General features: G+C 41.5%; 1 protein-coding gene across 1 annotated transcript in view; it reads right to left on the reverse strand.

The window, feature by feature from the left end:
* The window catches only part of NEK11 (NIMA related kinase 11), a 283096-nt gene that overhangs the window by 57471 nt on the left and 209003 nt on the right, over positions 1–16622 (reverse strand). Inside the window, 1 exon segment of the mRNA XM_061194684.1 lies at positions 15228–15288. Coding sequence (XP_061050667.1) covers positions 15228–15288 — 61 coding nt within the window.

Here is a 16622-nt window from a genome sequence, read left to right on the forward strand (position 1 = left end):
GGATCATACAATATGTGTCCTTTTGTGTCTGGCTTATTTCACTGAGCATCATGTTTTCAAGTTCACCCACATTGTAGCCTGTGTCAGGACCTCCTTTTCATGGATGAATAATATTCCATTGTATGTATATGTCACTATTTGTTTATCCATTCATCTGTTCATGGACACTTGAGCTGTTTCTACAACAACAGATGAATGGACAGACAAAATGAGTGTTATGAGTAATGCTGCTGTAGGTATTTTCACAGAGGTTCTTTGTCAGGTTTAGGAAGTTCCTTTGTATTCCTAGTTTGTTGAGTGTTTTTATCAAGAAATGGTGTTGGATTTTGTTAAATACTTTTCTGCATCTATTGAGATGGTCATATAGTTTTTGTCCTTTAGTCTATGAACATGGTGTATCACATTAATTGATTTTCTGATGTAAAACTATCCTCACATTCTTCGGATAAATCTCACTTGGTCTTTCTATATAATCCTTATAATCCTTTTTCTATTGCTGTGTTTACTTTACTAGTATTTTGTTGATGATTTTTGCATATATATCTACAATGAATATTGGTCCATAGTTTGTTGTTTTTATTTTTTCTTGTGATGTCTTTGGTTTTAGTATCAAAGAACAGCCTCACAGAATGAGTTGGGAAATGTTCTATCATATTCTATTTTTTGGAAGAGTTTGTGAAACTGGTATTAATTCCTCTTTGAATGTTTAGTGGAATTCACCAGTGAAGCAACCTGGGCCTGGCCTTTTCTTTGTTGGAACTTTTAAAATTACTAATTTGACCTATTTGTTACAGGCCTATTCAGATTTTTTTTTCTTCTTGAGTCAGTTTCAGTAATTTGCATCTTTCTAGAAATTTGTTCTTTCATCTAAATTATCTAATTTTTTGGCCCTTATAATCCTTTTAATTTCTTTAAAGGTGGTAGCAATGTCTCCCCTTTCATTCCTGATTTCTTAATTTGAGTCTTCTTTCTTATTTTCTTGGTCAGTATACCTAAATATCGATCAATTTTTTAAATCTTTTCAAAGAAACAATTTGTGGTCTCATTGATGTTCTCTATTGTTTATTTCATTTATTTCCACTCCAGCCTATATTATTTTCTCCCTTCTGCTTGCTTTAGGTTTAATTCAATCAAGTTTTCAAGTTTCTTAAGGTAAACCATATATTTTAGATGTTCAATAGGTGGGAATTAAAATCAAAGGTAATGTAAATAGTAGCTGTGGCCCTTAACCTGTAAAGGGCTTGCAATCAATTGGGGAAGGCAGGATATCTATCTAGATAGTCAGCAGAAGTAGTACTGAGGAGATGTACCCTGGTACAGGGACTACAAAGAGGTATAATGAGGATCTATGGAAAAAGCACCAGCCTTCAGGTTAGGGGACCACAATTATCATTCTGTTTCTAACATCACCAGCTGCATGGCCCTCCAGTCACCTCTCTGGGCCTCAGTTTCCTCACTGTATATCTAAGTGTTTCACTAGACTAAGGGCCTTCTTTCATTTCAAACGTTCTATGATCTGGTATAAGACATATCCCTGGACCTCCAGGGTTACAGACTTTACTTGGGAAGGTAACACTTACACTAACAAAGATAAAGAGCAATCAAAGGGACCAAATGTTAAGAGGCAAATGGCTGGGACCAACGATAAATGTTACAGGCATTATAGAACATCAGGCACTGCCATCCTGAAGTTGTTCCTGTAGAAATAGGAACAACTGTGAAATATTGGCTGGTGAGGCTTGTAACACTTGATACCACCCATGGGAGTGTTTTGACAATGAGATGAAAGCAAAATGATATAAAGAGACATTAAGCAACTAGAAGCTGTGTTTCTTAAGAATGTAAAGCACAGCTCCTTATAGTAATATTGTCAGGATCCCTCCTACTTCTGTGGTCTCTTACAGCAGAGCTATTTTCCCTGAAGGTGTGACAGCTTGATGATCCTGACATTTCACCAGCAGAGAGAAATTCTTCTCTCATTTCTTCCAAAATCTCCCTTTACTCATTCCAGCTGCTGGACAAATGACCTTGATTGTAAAACAAAAACCTGTGTTTACCCTCCCTGCTAAACACCCTACCATATGGGTAATGAAGAGCTGATGCAGGCAGTGCAGGGGTGGCTATTTTGGCAAACGAGCCCTCCCTTAAGCTCCCAGCACATTGCTTAGTCAGGAATCCTTGCAGACACTGTCCTTGGTGCACAGCACATTCAGAATGCTTCTCACCTAATCTCCTTCAACCCTCCTCTTTCTCTCAATTGCCTACAGAGTACTCAGGGAATAGCAATTCCTTGACAGACAACCCTCTTTGCCCAGATTATTGCAATGGCACGTCTTCATGGCCCTCATTCTTTCTCCTCCTACTCGTTAGAATGGCGCATGACCAAAGATTTGCCTAGGGGCTGGCAAACATTTTCTGTAAAGGGTCAAGTAGTAAATATTTTAGAATTTGCAGGCCAAAGAATATCTCTTGCAATGACTCAACTGAAGACAGCCACTGGCAACACGTAAATGAATAAGCATGACTGTGTTCTAGTAAAATTGTATTTACGGAAACTGGTAGTGAACCAGATGTGGCCTGTGAGCCATAGTTTACCAACCCCTGGTCTAGATGATGGAGAATCATCATGATTCTAAGCTGGAGGTGACCACAGGCCTCTTCAAGCCAAATTCCCTCATCTTATGGATGAGGAAACCGAGGCCCAGAGAGGCCAATGTCACAGAGCTGTAAGGGGAGGGGCAAAGGCAGGACTAGAGCCGTGGTTTCCTGACTCCCAAGTGAGTGCTCTTTCTAATCCCCCACAGAAGTGCCACATCCAGATAAGGATTTTCATGTGCTGATTTTGAAAAGTCAGGAGATCAGCAGACAAAACCCCTCCTCCAAAGGCTCAGATTTGGAGAGAACATTGCATCTGTCACATCATGTCTCCACCTCTCCGATGATGGCCCCGTGGCTTATTATAGGAGAGGCTGTGAACCAGCAGGACGCTGTGAGAGCAGTTCCACTTACCGAGAGGCTTAGCTGACCCATGTCTTTGTGAAGACTTTCCTCAAGCATCTCCTATGATGATACTGGACCTCAGGATGTCAATACAATTGGCTAAGAATCTTTGAAGAAGGCTGGTCTCCATCTTCACTGTGTTATCCCAACACCCAGAGATGGAGTTGTACCACCCAGATCTCCTTTCAAGGAAGGACATGTTGCCCAGCTGCCAGGAGTGGGGGACACAGACAGCCTGCAGCTGTGGTCCCTGCAGAAGCTGCCTTGCCCAAGATCACGCCCTTCCCATGTGGCCCACACTTAACAACTGGTCACAGTCGAGGTAGAAGACCTGGTCATTTTGTCCTGCACAAACAATCCTGAGTCCTGAGCTCCCCATGAGTTCGGGTAAGGCTTGTCAGGCCCCACTGCTCTGCGACTTCTCCTCTGCCTCATCCTGCTTTCCTCCTCTCCTGTCCACAGGGGCCAATCCTGCATAAATGTCCTGCCCACTCAGCTCCATGTCAGAGGCTGCTTCCTGAAGAACCCAAGCCATGACACATGGGGACTGGGGCTTGGTGGGGGGTGGGGGGCGCATGGAGGTGGTTGTCTTGGAGCCTTTAACAAGCTGAGTATTTGATAAGAGTGATAACAAAAATGACATCCTTACCCTCCCCTCAACCCCCGCCAGCCCCAGCTCTTTCAGAGAATTGTTTCTGTAGGAACAGGGCAGAAGTCACCACCTAAGGAAGTTGTTGCTAACTCTGCAGCAGCAGCTGAGTCCCAGCCAAACCCCAGGAGGAGGCTGGAGAAGAAAGCAGACAGGAGGAAAGGGAAGAAGATGGCCCAGGAGAAAACAACCTCCAGATGCTTCCAGTAGGAAGGGAGCCAGGGCACGTAAGGATGAGTGCTTGAGCTGCCTTAGGGGACTGGGGTCTGAATACTGACTCTGTGATGTTTGGTCAGTTACAAAACTTCTATGACTCAGTTTCTTCACCTGTACAGAAACAAAATCTGTTTTTTAGGGCTCTAGCAAAGCTTAAAAGCAATGATCTCTGTGAAGGTATGTTGCTGTCGGTAAAGGCCCAGGTGTACGAGGACACTGTCTCCCTTGTCCCCAGGGCACCCACCCCACTGCTCTGCACAGGGGAGCTTCTCAATGAGTGAACAGCACTCACTGCCTCTACCAGAATTAATCAGTTGGAAAAGAGGTGGCTCAGCTCGGAAAAGGAAACCTGCTGTTCATGGGGAGACGATAAATACCAGAAGATAAGAAATAAATAAACTTTCTATTTTTACTCCATGGTTATTTCACACAACAAATATTCAACTGAATTGCATGGAAAATTAAAAACAACAGGAGTTCAGGGGTTTGCAAATGTTCATTTCCTTTTCAATACACCAGAAGACACCTCTAAGAATAGTACCTATCAATTAAAAAAAATCGGGGCGGGGGGGAGTGTCTATTTTAGGATTGAGGCACAGCAATTAAATGTGCATTCAGGGTAAGAGGTGTGTGGAGGCCAGACCCTAACTATTTCAATTGTGCTTACCCTGTAGCCAGTGTTTGGGAGTTTCATTATTCTGGGCTGCCAATGGTGGAGAATCTTGGCTTTAGAAACAAAACCTGCTTTTCTGTAACAGCAGATTGGGCTGGCTTCAAACTGACCCAAATACTTAAGGTAAGTACATCAGCACTCCCCTCTTCTTTCAGTAGAAAAGAATCACAGAAGTCATCCATGGTCATTGCAGATAAATTAGAAAACATGGAAGGGGAAAGCTCCTCTGAGAACCATTATTATCACTTTGGTATTTCCAGTGTGTGTGTGTGTCTATCAACTATAGTTTATTTATAACACCTTTCGTGCCAATGAATATGTAACTACATCATCATTTTTAATAAACTGAGAAGAACTTCTTTGTTCTAGAAGATATACCAGCCCCCATTGCTAGGCATTTATTTTGTTTCTCAATTTTTACTATTGTAAACCACATTGCCATGAGAATCCTTGTATATATTTCTCCTTACACACAACTCTGATTATTTCTTTAAGATAAATTCCTAGACATAGACTTGCTGAGTCAAAAAATATTTTATTCTTTCAGGTTAGTTTAACCTAAATGTTGAAAGCAAACCTTTTTCTAGGTTGTAAGTGACACTCTCTTCAATGGGGTCATAAATATATTAAAGATGGAATGTGAGGCATCTTTATTAAAAACTTGATTCAATTTATGAAAATGTCCAATATAAGCATTGTCTTTATAAAGGCTTGGCTGGATGTGAGAGCCCAGTGGTTCTCAAAGTTCCTGGACCAGCAGCATCAGCATCATGTGGGAAATTGTTAGAGATGCAGATTTCTGTGCCCCACCCAAATCTATTGAATCAGAATCTCTAGGGGTGGTGCCCAGCAATCTGGTGATTCTCATGCTGCCCCACCACCTGGAGTTCATCACTTCCTGCCTGGAGTTCTAGTCATTTGGTCTAGAGATGGTGATACCCCTAAAAACCTGGAAGTTCCCCGAAAACATGAACTATGTCTGATACTGCTCTGTGAGTCCTATGATGATTTTATGCCAGGAAACGCTCGATAAATGTATCATCGTTTGCGATGCAGCCTTACATTTCCAACTTTTCGCATAAATAACCTAAAAGAACTTTTAAATGAACTGCATAAGAAACCCTCTGCCCTAACAAATGAGTGGACAGTCTCCAGCCAGTGACATACTTTTACTGACCCAACCAGAAGTGGCCTCAAAAAAGCAACTGGTCTGGTGTATAATCACTGCTGATAGAATAGCTTGATGTTGTTGCTCCTTGGAGAATGAGTTGTCTAAAGTTCAAAAGGCCAGGTTGAATTGTCATTTACTAGGGCCACTAACAGCCACCTCGCCCAGGAAGGCACGCCGATGGCCATCTGTGCTGCATGCAATCAGACACACCGAGGAGCATTACTGAGCCTCTTCTGGGGTTGAGATGGATACAGGGGACCTCGTCCCTTCCTCCTCTTCTAAGCTGATGGTGTGGAATTTGAGTCTCAGCTGAGCACTCAGCTAAGCAGATTCAGGACCAGGCTTTTTTGCTTCTGCAGGCAGGCATTCCATAGCGCCCATCGCCAGCTGGCACTGCTGTGGTCCTCTGTTCAGGTGAGAGCACAAGACAGCTTCTCAACTTTCCTTAGAGTGTCAATCCTGACAACTGCTGCTGAAGCAAACGGCTCCCTCTGCAGTCAGCAGCACAGGAGATAAACTGAAGAATAACCACCTGGATCATCTACTCCTGTGAAAACCGAAAGAGGAGGTGTTTCCATAGGACACTGCCAGGGCCATCTCTCCTCCACATCTCTAGGCATTTTTAAGGTCTATCCTTATCACAGAAAAGTTCATTACCATAGTAGATAGTCATTATTATTTTGGGCTTCACATTCCCCTTTCCTATTTAGGAGAATCTTCTCCTTCATGAGGCAGAGGTCAGCTCCCACTAAAGCAGCTATAGATGCCTGACAGTCACTTCCCAGCCTCTGTGTTGTCAGGGTGCAGGCATGCGGCCAGCCTCTGATGTCCTTCCCAGACTTACTATCAGAAGCTTGTATTGAGGAAGAGTGGAGCTCGAGGAGGCCATCCAGGCAGGGATGGGGCCCCAGCCAGGGGCAGCCTAGTAGCCACACCCCACGTCCATCGCTAGTGGCCTTGAGGATGCTCAGGCCACCCTGTGAGGAGCTCCATGTGGAGGGGAGCTGAGGCCCCAGCCAACTCGCTGTGTGAGTGAGTGAGTTGCCTGGGAAAGGCAGCCTCCGGCTCCTGTCAAGTCTTCCCATCCTCGCAGGAGAACCTGAGCCAGCACCCCACAGCCAAGCCGCCCCTGGATTCATGACCCGCAGAAACCACGAGAGGTAATAGAGGACTACTGTTGTTTTCAGCTAGTGCGTTTCTGAGTAGTTATTAATGCAGCCATAGTTTAGGCACCAAGCTTTTACAGAGGATCAGGATAAGAGACTAATATATGAAAAATGTTTCTGCATTTACCTAAAAACAAGTTTTTTGTTTGTTTTTTAAAATTAATTAATTAATTTTTATTTTTGCCTGCATTGGGTCTTTGTTGCTGTGTGCGGGCTTCCTCTAGTTGCAGCGAGTGGGGGCCACTCTTCGCTGTGGTGTGCGGTCTTCTCATTGCGGTGGCCTCTCCTGCTGCAGAGCACAGGCTCTAGGTGCATGGGTTTCAACAGTTGTGGCACGAGGGCTCAGCAGTTATGGCTCACGGGCCCTAGAGCACAGGCTCAGTAGTTGTGGCGCACGGGCTTAGCCACTCCGCAGCATGTGGGATCCTCCCGGACCAGGGTTCAAACCCATGTCCCCTGCATTGGCAGGAAGACTCTTAACCACTACGCCACCAGGGAAGTCCCTTAAAACCAGTTTTGAAATCATTGTTTGTTGTGTTGCTTCATGGTCACCGTAGAAGAGTACGGTGTTGCTAAGTGTTCGTAAAGACCTTAATAGGAAAAAGTAGGTGTCCTTTGGAGATGGATAAAGAATCTTAAAATTCACGTGGGAAAATGAATGTCAGAGGATAAGAATATTTGAAAAAATAAGAAAATTAGAAGATAACTGTCTTATCAGACATTAAAACATTCCATAGAGGCAGTGTAATGAGAACACTGTGGTATTGACAGAGGATTAAGAAGCTAGATCAGTAGGCCAAAAATAGAGTCAGAAATAAATAATATCCAGGAGTTAGAATATAACCAAAAAGAATTTAATTTAAATGGAAAAAAATAGATGTTACTCATTTAAAAACATCAAGTGTGAAAAATAAGACAATAAAAATTCTAGAAGAAAACTTAGGAGGCTATGTATAAAACACTCTTTTAAAAAAGTGGGGGATGGATAAATTAGGAATTTAGGATTAACATATACACACTACTATATATAAAATAGATAACCAACAAGGACCTACTGTATAGCACAAGGAACTATACTCAATATCTTATAATAACCTATAATGGAAATGAATCTGAAAAAGAAACAAAATACACACACACACACACACACACACACACATAACTGAATCACTGTGCTGTACACCTGAAACTAACACAAGATTGTAAATCAACTATAGTTCAATAAAAAAGGGAAAAAAATATCGAATTACTATGTTGTATGCCTGAAAAAAATTGTACTTTTATTTTGATAACATTTAGATTATACTTACATTGTTTTGGTCAGTTGTACACCAATAATATTTGAAAAAAACAAATCTGAAAAAACTGTTAAAAATAAACAAACAGAAAAGCTAGAATTTATAAAAGTTGAGTCACATTTGCCTACTTAAAAAATAAAAAATTTCCCCCACCAAAAATCCCAAAGAAACAATAAATGAAATTAATAGACATAAAACAGACTGGGAAAACATTTGCTACACATATGATAGAAAAGAGAGTAGTAATGTCTTTATAATAATTCAGCTTAATACATTGAACATTAAATCAAGTGCAATGGCAGTGACTATTTCTCTCCACACAAATGGGTATGGGATATTAAAGATCCTAGTAAACACCCTTTACAAGGAAAACCTTTGTTTAGGAAAAATAATAAAAATTAGCTACCAAGATAGTTCATGCCATATTCACAGTGTGATGATTTGAACTGCTCACCATTCCTGGTCAGCCTGTTGCTGCTGCCTGTTCCTGTCTCTGTGTTTCTCCCTGTCCTGTCCTTTCCACCTTCAGGGCCTTCCTCCCCACCTTCTCATGGCCAAACCTATTCTCATATCAGGAACGATCTCTGATGCTGCCTTCTCCTTGAAACGTCCTTGATGTCTTCCATTCCCCAACTAAAGACAATCTCCCCACTTTCTGAATCCTTACTCTCTTGTTGTATGGCTATTTAGGCCCTTGTCTTGGTTCTATTCTGAAATCATAAAACTTTAACAGCAGGATCCAGGCCTAACACATCATTGCCACCTAATACCATTCCTCTACAAAGTATATTAACTTTGATGAAATCCTAACTTGTGAGTAATGAAGGAATGCACGATTGCTGAGTTTCTCTCTTAGCTAGGTAAACTTGATTCCTGAAGCTTTTTTCTAGGTAATAGGAATATACAGAACGTTCTTTGCTAAGAGTGTGCTACTAAGAATGATTAATAATATTGTTTTAGGAATTTATTTAAATTACAAAGCCTTTCTCTACCTCCTTCCCATCACTACACATCTGCCAAATGAATGTGTCTGGCATGGTAGCAGACACATAGCAGGTTCTCTGTAAATTACTACTAATCCTGAATCTATAGCAGCCTTTCAAGTTTTAAAGAACTTCTAGAAACTGTTAAATTTCTGTAAGACATAAACAGAAGGGGTAGTGGCAAATTTTGTGCATTCACATCAAAATGATCCAAGTGGTTTTTGATCCAAAATATCCCCCCTCTCCTCCAAATGCAGTGGTTTTAATGTGTCAGTAACCAAAGATAAGACACTATGTTGAAATCACTCTAATTATTATTAGAAATTCTTTTCTGTCAAGGTGAAAAGCACAATAGTGCAAGGTTAAATGGCTGTCAGTCATCCCTACATTTAACAGCTTAGAGTTTGAAGAGCTTAAGCAAAGGAAGTTTCGAAGGGATTCAGAAACCCTGATGTCTTCTCTGGTCTGTATCAGTCACATTGTTCAGTAGAGATTAAACAGTAATTACCAAGGTTCAATGGAAGATTTGAGGGTAACAATTTTCAAAAAGCCAAACTGATCAGACGTGTCAACACACTAAAGAAATCATAATGGGCAGAGAGGTTTGGAAGAATCTCTTGTATTCTAATAACTTCTGTGACAACATCCTGCTTGGATGTACAAAACAAGCCTTTTTACAAATAGTTCACCCAACTTGTATCATTCTGCTGATGACTTCTCTCTAGAAGTACAGCTAATTTCCCAATCATTAAAAAGTGCTAAACTTCATATGTTGCCTTGGTTCATAATCTGATTACTAAGAAACACAGAGACAGAATTTTCCTTTTTAAGGGAAAACAAAGGTCATCTTCTGCCCCTACTGGCTAGTGATTGGCCTGAATGGTTACTATAGCAACACCATCTGTTGTCTGTGGAATGAAAGCCCATTACCAGTTCCCCAACTCAAGTCACTTCTTTCAAAGCATCCTCCTTATTGTTTGTTAAAGCTGATCTTTTCTGACCATGTTTAAGAACCAGTGGTATCCTAGTACACTGGATAAAGTTCAAGCTCCTTAACCTGGCACCAAGGTTCCCCATGGCCCTGGCCCTGTGTATTCAGATTTGCTGATCCCTTCCTCACACCTTACATTCCAGGAGCACCAGCCTTCTTGATAATTCCATGAATACATCCAGTTGTTTCATACTTCTGAACCCTCCACTGCTCAATCCTTTCTAGAGGACACTTCCTCTTCCTGACCACTTGGCCACTGTACTCACCTTTCCATTCATTCATCTAATGATTATTGAAAATTACTGTGTGCCAGGCTATGTGTTAGACTCTGAGAACACTGCCATGAATAAGACCTTGTCCTGCCCTCATGGACCCAGGCAATCACAAGCCTCCTCCTCCTCTGTGGAGCCTTGCCCCAGCTGCACACCCACAGTGGACGCCTCCCCTCCACTTCCCTTGTTCCCAGTATGCATTGTCCTCATCACAGTGCCCTGTAATTACCTGCCTCCCTGACTAGACTGGAAGCTCATCAAGGCAGGGACCTTGTTTTCTCCCTCACTCTGTGATACCTGGCTTATGATATGTGCTTTATAAACATCTGTAGGGAAGAAAGGAGCGGGGGTGGAGAGAGACTGCACATTTCAACCATGGAAATTTCATGTTTTGAAGTATCTGCCCTCAGTGAAATGGCTGCTGCCTGCATTCTTGGCTGTCCCCCAGACCCCCCATTTCTGGTCTTTCCTGTTCTGTTAAAAAAATGTTTTGTTCTCCTTTCCTCTCCTAATTCTACCTGGGATCCCTTAGCATCCTGTTCATGACTGGCCTTTCTTCTTATACCCCATGGGAAATGTTGAGGGGAATTTAGGGCTTCAGAAATGAGGTGCCTCCATTTGGGAGGATATGTCCTCCATGTGTAAAAGAAGCACCTAGTGGGTGATATTGTTACAAAGCTTTGCACTGATTTGTTCAGGACCCCACTTGGTGGCTGGGACCATGTTCCAAGTAAGTTTCAACATCTGAGTCTTCGTACAGTGTCTTGAACCCACCTAAATGTCTGGATACTGAGGATGAAGAAAAAATACAATATTGGTTCCAAGGAAGCTCAGTAACTCTTGTATATAGTGCCAGATAGCCCAGCACACACTGACATCACCACAAAAAGAGAGAAAAAAATTCTAGAAGAAGCTGTTTTCATTTTGGCTTATAAGCAAGTTCTCTGTAATTTTAAGAAATAAATTTTTTATTTTATACTTCAGTAACATTTTGTTTGAGTTATAAATTAGGGTGGGTGTGCACGATAAGAATCTCAGGGCTTAAGGGCATTAAAGCCATGGCTCTCAAAGTGTGGTCTGGACCCAGAACATAAGCATCACTTGGGAACTTGTTAGAAACAAATTCTGGGGCACATAGAACACCTGCATCTTCCCAAGTGCTCTAAGTAATCCAGATGCCTGCTCAAGTGTGAGAACCACTGGTGTAAAGGCTTTAACCTGACTTGATGTACAGAAGAGACTCAGATACTGAACCTGTAATTCAAAAAGCCATCTTCTAATTTGGGATCTCTTGAAGCTCCACAAATGCTACCTCATTCACCCTCTCCACTCCCCAGTGACACAGGAAGGGGAGGCATCACTGCCCCTGTTTCACATGAAAATAAAACTGAGTCTGGGGAAAACCGGCCACCAGCAGCATTTTCAGGGCTACAAAGTTACGACTTTATTGGTCCAAAGAACCAGAAGGACATTTGCATCTGTTGTTCTCTCCTCTCTTGTTGAAGGTTGGAAGAAGCTCTTGGAAATGTTTGTGGAAGATAATTACAAACCTGTCATGCTCAACAGGCAACTGGATATTTCCAAGATGCATAGGCTGATGCTGCCTGTAAGTGAAGCATGGCTCAATCATGGAGGGTTCCTGCTTAAGTGACAAGGCTTATACTCTGACATATTGAAGTTTCAATTGTCCCTTGGATCCTGTTAACATTCGGACATATATCAACAGCCATGATAGTTAATAAGCTCTAACTATTATTGCAGCTGGTGAATCTCCCAAAATGTAGTTAGAGCAAAGCAGCTACTGTCTACTTGAGCAATCTCATGTCCGATGAGACTACGTGAGGGGATTTCTTCATGGCTCCTATGCAAAGACAGAGAAGCACCTGGAATCCAGAAAGCCATCATACTCTCATCTGTAATGAGTACCTCCCCAGACAGGTGTTTCAAAAGCTCGCTGCCCCTCATGTCAGTGTCCGCCAGTCCACCCCTCCTCCGCCTTCCCACACACACTTAGGAGTTTAGCTGTCACCTTTCTCTGTCCCTGAATCACTCACCACTCACCCATCAGCTTTCTGCCTTCCCAAACTCACTAACAGCACTCACCTGGCTCCCATCTCCTCTCCTGTTCCCTTTGTTTCTGCAGGTTTATATCAGCTTTATTCCTTTGCTGTCACATTAGTGGCACTCCAGACAGAGATGAATGCGTATTTTTATTCCATGTTCCTAAAACTCATTTTCATAAAATCATACAGTCTAGAAGGGAATTGAGATATCATCTATTCAATCCAGCACTTTTTTTTTTTTGCAGTGAAATATTTTTGAAGACACAATCTTATGCAGAAGTGTAATTTATAAAACAGATAAGAGTGAAACTATTTTGCTTGAAGCTGGGAAAGGAGCAGAGTCTGCATCTAATTTCTCTTAAAATATTTGTTAAGGGACTCTTCTGCACCAGGCACCATGTTAGACAGGGCTTCTGTCCCCGTGCTGCTCAGGGTAACCCTCCCCATTTGCTAGCTCCTGGAGGTCCCCAAGGAACCCAGTTTGAAAATTACTGAGCTAGTCTAACTGAGGTCCAGAGAGAGAGTGATTGCTTGGCCAAAGGACAGCCTTCCTGGTCTGCAAATCCGAACTTGGGATAACTGTACCTCATAAGTGTTACTGATGTGCAATTAAACAAGTCACAGGGTGATGGCCAGGAGAAAAAATCGGGGAGCTGTGTTATAAGTGAGGCTTCTCACACAGAGATGTGGAATATGCTAGAAAAAGGTTATAAATTGTGCATAAACTCCTAACAAAATAGTGGTGAATGCTGGCACTCCTGAAAACTTCATCTTTATTCCTGCCATTCCCTTTTTTTTTTTTAACTTTTTATTTTATATTGGAGTATAGCTGACTAACAATGTTGTGACAGTTTCAGGTACATGGTAAAGCGACTCAGCCATACATACACATGTATCCATTCTCCCAGAAACACCCTTCCTATCCAGGCTGCCATATAACATTGAGCAGAGTTCCCTGTGCTATACAGTAGGTCCTTGTTGGTTATCCATTTTAAATATACCTGCCATTCCTTTTGAAGGGACTGCTTTTGGTCACACGACTGTGGGACATATATACAATGGAATGTTACTCAGGAATAAAAGGAATGAAATTGGGTCATTTGTAGAGACATGGATGGACCTAGAGACTGACATAAAGACTGAAGTAAGTCAGAAAGAGAAAAACAAATATCGTATATTAACGCATATATGTGGAATCTAGAAATATGGTGCAGATGAACCAGCTTGCAAGGCAGAAATTGAGACACGGACATAGAGAACAAACATATGGACACCAACGGGGGAAGGGGGAGGTGGGATGAATTGGGAGCTTGGGATTGACATATATATGCTAATACGTATAAAATAGATAACTAATGAGAACCTGCTGTACAGCACAGGGAACTCCACTTCGCTGTACAGTAGAGACTAACACAGCATTGTAAAACAACTATATGCCAATAATTTTAAAAATTAAAATAAAAATTCACCGTCAAATTTCAAAGAAAAAAAAATCTCACCCCTTTTCACCCAGGACCTATAAGAATAGAATCATCCATCCCTTGGTATCCCTGAGGCATTGAGCCCCTGTGAATACCAAAACCTGTGGCCGCTCAAGTCCCCTGTACACAGAGGCCTAGTACAGTGAATACAGATGGCCCTCAGAGCTGAAGGAGCTTCTGTCCAGGGCTGGTTGAATCTGGGGAAGTGAAACCCGCAGATAACAGACTGTATCCTCTGCTATTCCATCTGTGTCAGATGACAATTTATCATCCAATGCTAGAAGTTATCACAGTTGGGTTTGTTGGGTTAAAAAAAGAAGAAAATAAGAAATAGGGTTTTATCCTTGAAGCACAGCAATCCCATTTATAGAGACCAACAATGCTAAAGAAATTTCGGCTTTGTTTTTCAGACTAAATCTCTTCTAGTAACTGGCTGACCTTCAGAGTGATGGTCCTTTCAGCTTGAATGAATATAGTGTTTCTATAGGACCAGTGAAGTAGAAAGATTCCTCTCCCAGGAAACCTGTAAAACCTATTATTGTGCCCTGCCAGGCCACCAATGGATCACAGTGGACCAATGAATTTAATGATTTCATCCTTGGAGACCCAGGGTCACTGAACAACAAGGATAAACAATTCTTCTTTGCATTTCCTGGCCCATGGGCCAGACATTCAACCTCTGTTGGCCTCAGTCTCATCTGTCAAATGAGGTTGGATTAAAATATGTATAAGACCTCTTTTTTTTTTTTTTTTTTAAAAAAAAAAAAAAAAAAAAAAAAGAGGTCATGAAGAACCTAGTGGCAAGATGGGAATAAAGACACAGACCTACTAGAGAATGGACTTGAGGATATGGGGAGGGGGAGAGGTGAGATGTGACAGGGTGAGAGAGTGTCATGGACATATATACACTACCAAATGTAAAATAGATAACTAGTGGGAAGCAGCCGCATAGCACAGGGAGATCAGCTCGGTGCTTTGTGACCACCTAGAGGGGTGGGACAGGGAGGGTGGGAGGGAGGGAGATGCAAGAGGGAAGAGATATGGCAACATATGTATATGTGTAACTGATTCACTTTGTTGTAAAGCAGAAGCTAGCACACCATTGTAAAGCAATTATACTTCAATAAAGATGTTTAAAAAATAAATAAATAAATAAAATAAAATAAAATATGTATAAGATTCTTCCCAAGCTTTCTACTTGTTGAATATTCCATTAGAATCAGTAGGTATCAGTATATTTTGGAATCTGAAGAGACTTACTCACCTAGAGTGGTGCAGCCCAGCACGTGGTCCAAACATCTGGCCAGTGCTTCAATATCACTGTCCTGTCAGAACAAGAGAGATTTACTTCTGTGGGTGGTAGACGTGGAAAAATGTTCTCGCCACACGTAGGCAAGACAAAACGCAAAAAAATCTAGTTGCAAACTCACTGTACAATATGACCCTATTTTTAAAAAGAAAACTCTATATCTATATGTATATCTGTTGATACATCTCTTCCCTCATATCAATCTATATTTCTATTGCTCTATCTCTCTGATGGGAAGAGCATATACTAAAAATGTTAATCGCGGTTTGACTGCAAGGTGGGATTAAGGGGGTATCTTTATTTTCTTCTTTGTGTGCTTATGTCTTTTGTAAATTTTTATAATAAACAAATATTACTTGTTTAAACTATAAAAATGGTAAATAATATTCGAATGAAGAGAAAAAGGTTCTATTCAATCTATAATCAATACAACAGGAATCAAGTAAACATATTTTCCTAGAGAGCATCTCTACTGCTCTTCTTTGGAAATTTATGGTCTTCAAGGAGTCATAAATCTAAGAATCGTACTTCTTATTTACTTTAACCCTCAATAAAAGTCAGGCACCCGCATGAGGATTTGAAGAGGGGGGGATCCTAGAACTGTATTTGGTAACAAATATTATCTTTAGTGCAAAATAAATATCTGTCCTCTACCCAGGAGGCTGGAAATATCCAAAACAGCATCATAACGATCAGGGGAAATGTAAGCTCTTAATTATTTTCAGGTTTGTGGTTATATTGAGAGAAATTAATAATTTATGGCTTACCTGCTCTATTTCAAAACAAGCAACACATTTCATATTGTAGTAATTGTGGATTTTAGAAAAATGCACTGTAGTATAATAGACTACCCTAAAACGTTATATAAATGTGTTGGGCTTCATTTTATAACATCTGGTGGGGTTTGGGCAGCCACTTTTTATGCATGTGGTAAAACCCAGCATCACTTCATTTTCCAACGTATAGAAGAGGAGTGATGAGGAAGGCATCCCTGGTCAGTACTGGTCAATGAGGCTAAAGCACTAATGGGAGACTCCAGTGCCCAGCACAGGAATAGAGGGCAGGCACCAAGCATAGAAACAGAAGAAGGAAAAACAGGTCCCTCTCTTCTTCTATACCCTTGTGGTCTCCAAACTTAACAGGGGCAGCCTTGAGTCATACAGGAACTTGGCAGGAAGAAAAGCTAAGCACACATCTGCATATGCAGGTGATGATGCCAACCAGACAAGCTGGACCTAAACCTGGCTTCTCCACTGACTGTGCTGGTCAAGGCCAAGTGCTTGACTTCCCAGGTCTTAGTTTCTGCATCTGTGAAACTAGTGGTTAAGTCAGATGATGGTTAAGGAGGCT

Source organism: Eubalaena glacialis, chromosome 6, assembly GCF_028564815.1.
Source record: "Eubalaena glacialis isolate mEubGla1 chromosome 6, mEubGla1.1.hap2.+ XY, whole genome shotgun sequence".
Lineage (NCBI taxonomy): Eukaryota > Metazoa > Chordata > Mammalia > Artiodactyla > Balaenidae > Eubalaena > Eubalaena glacialis.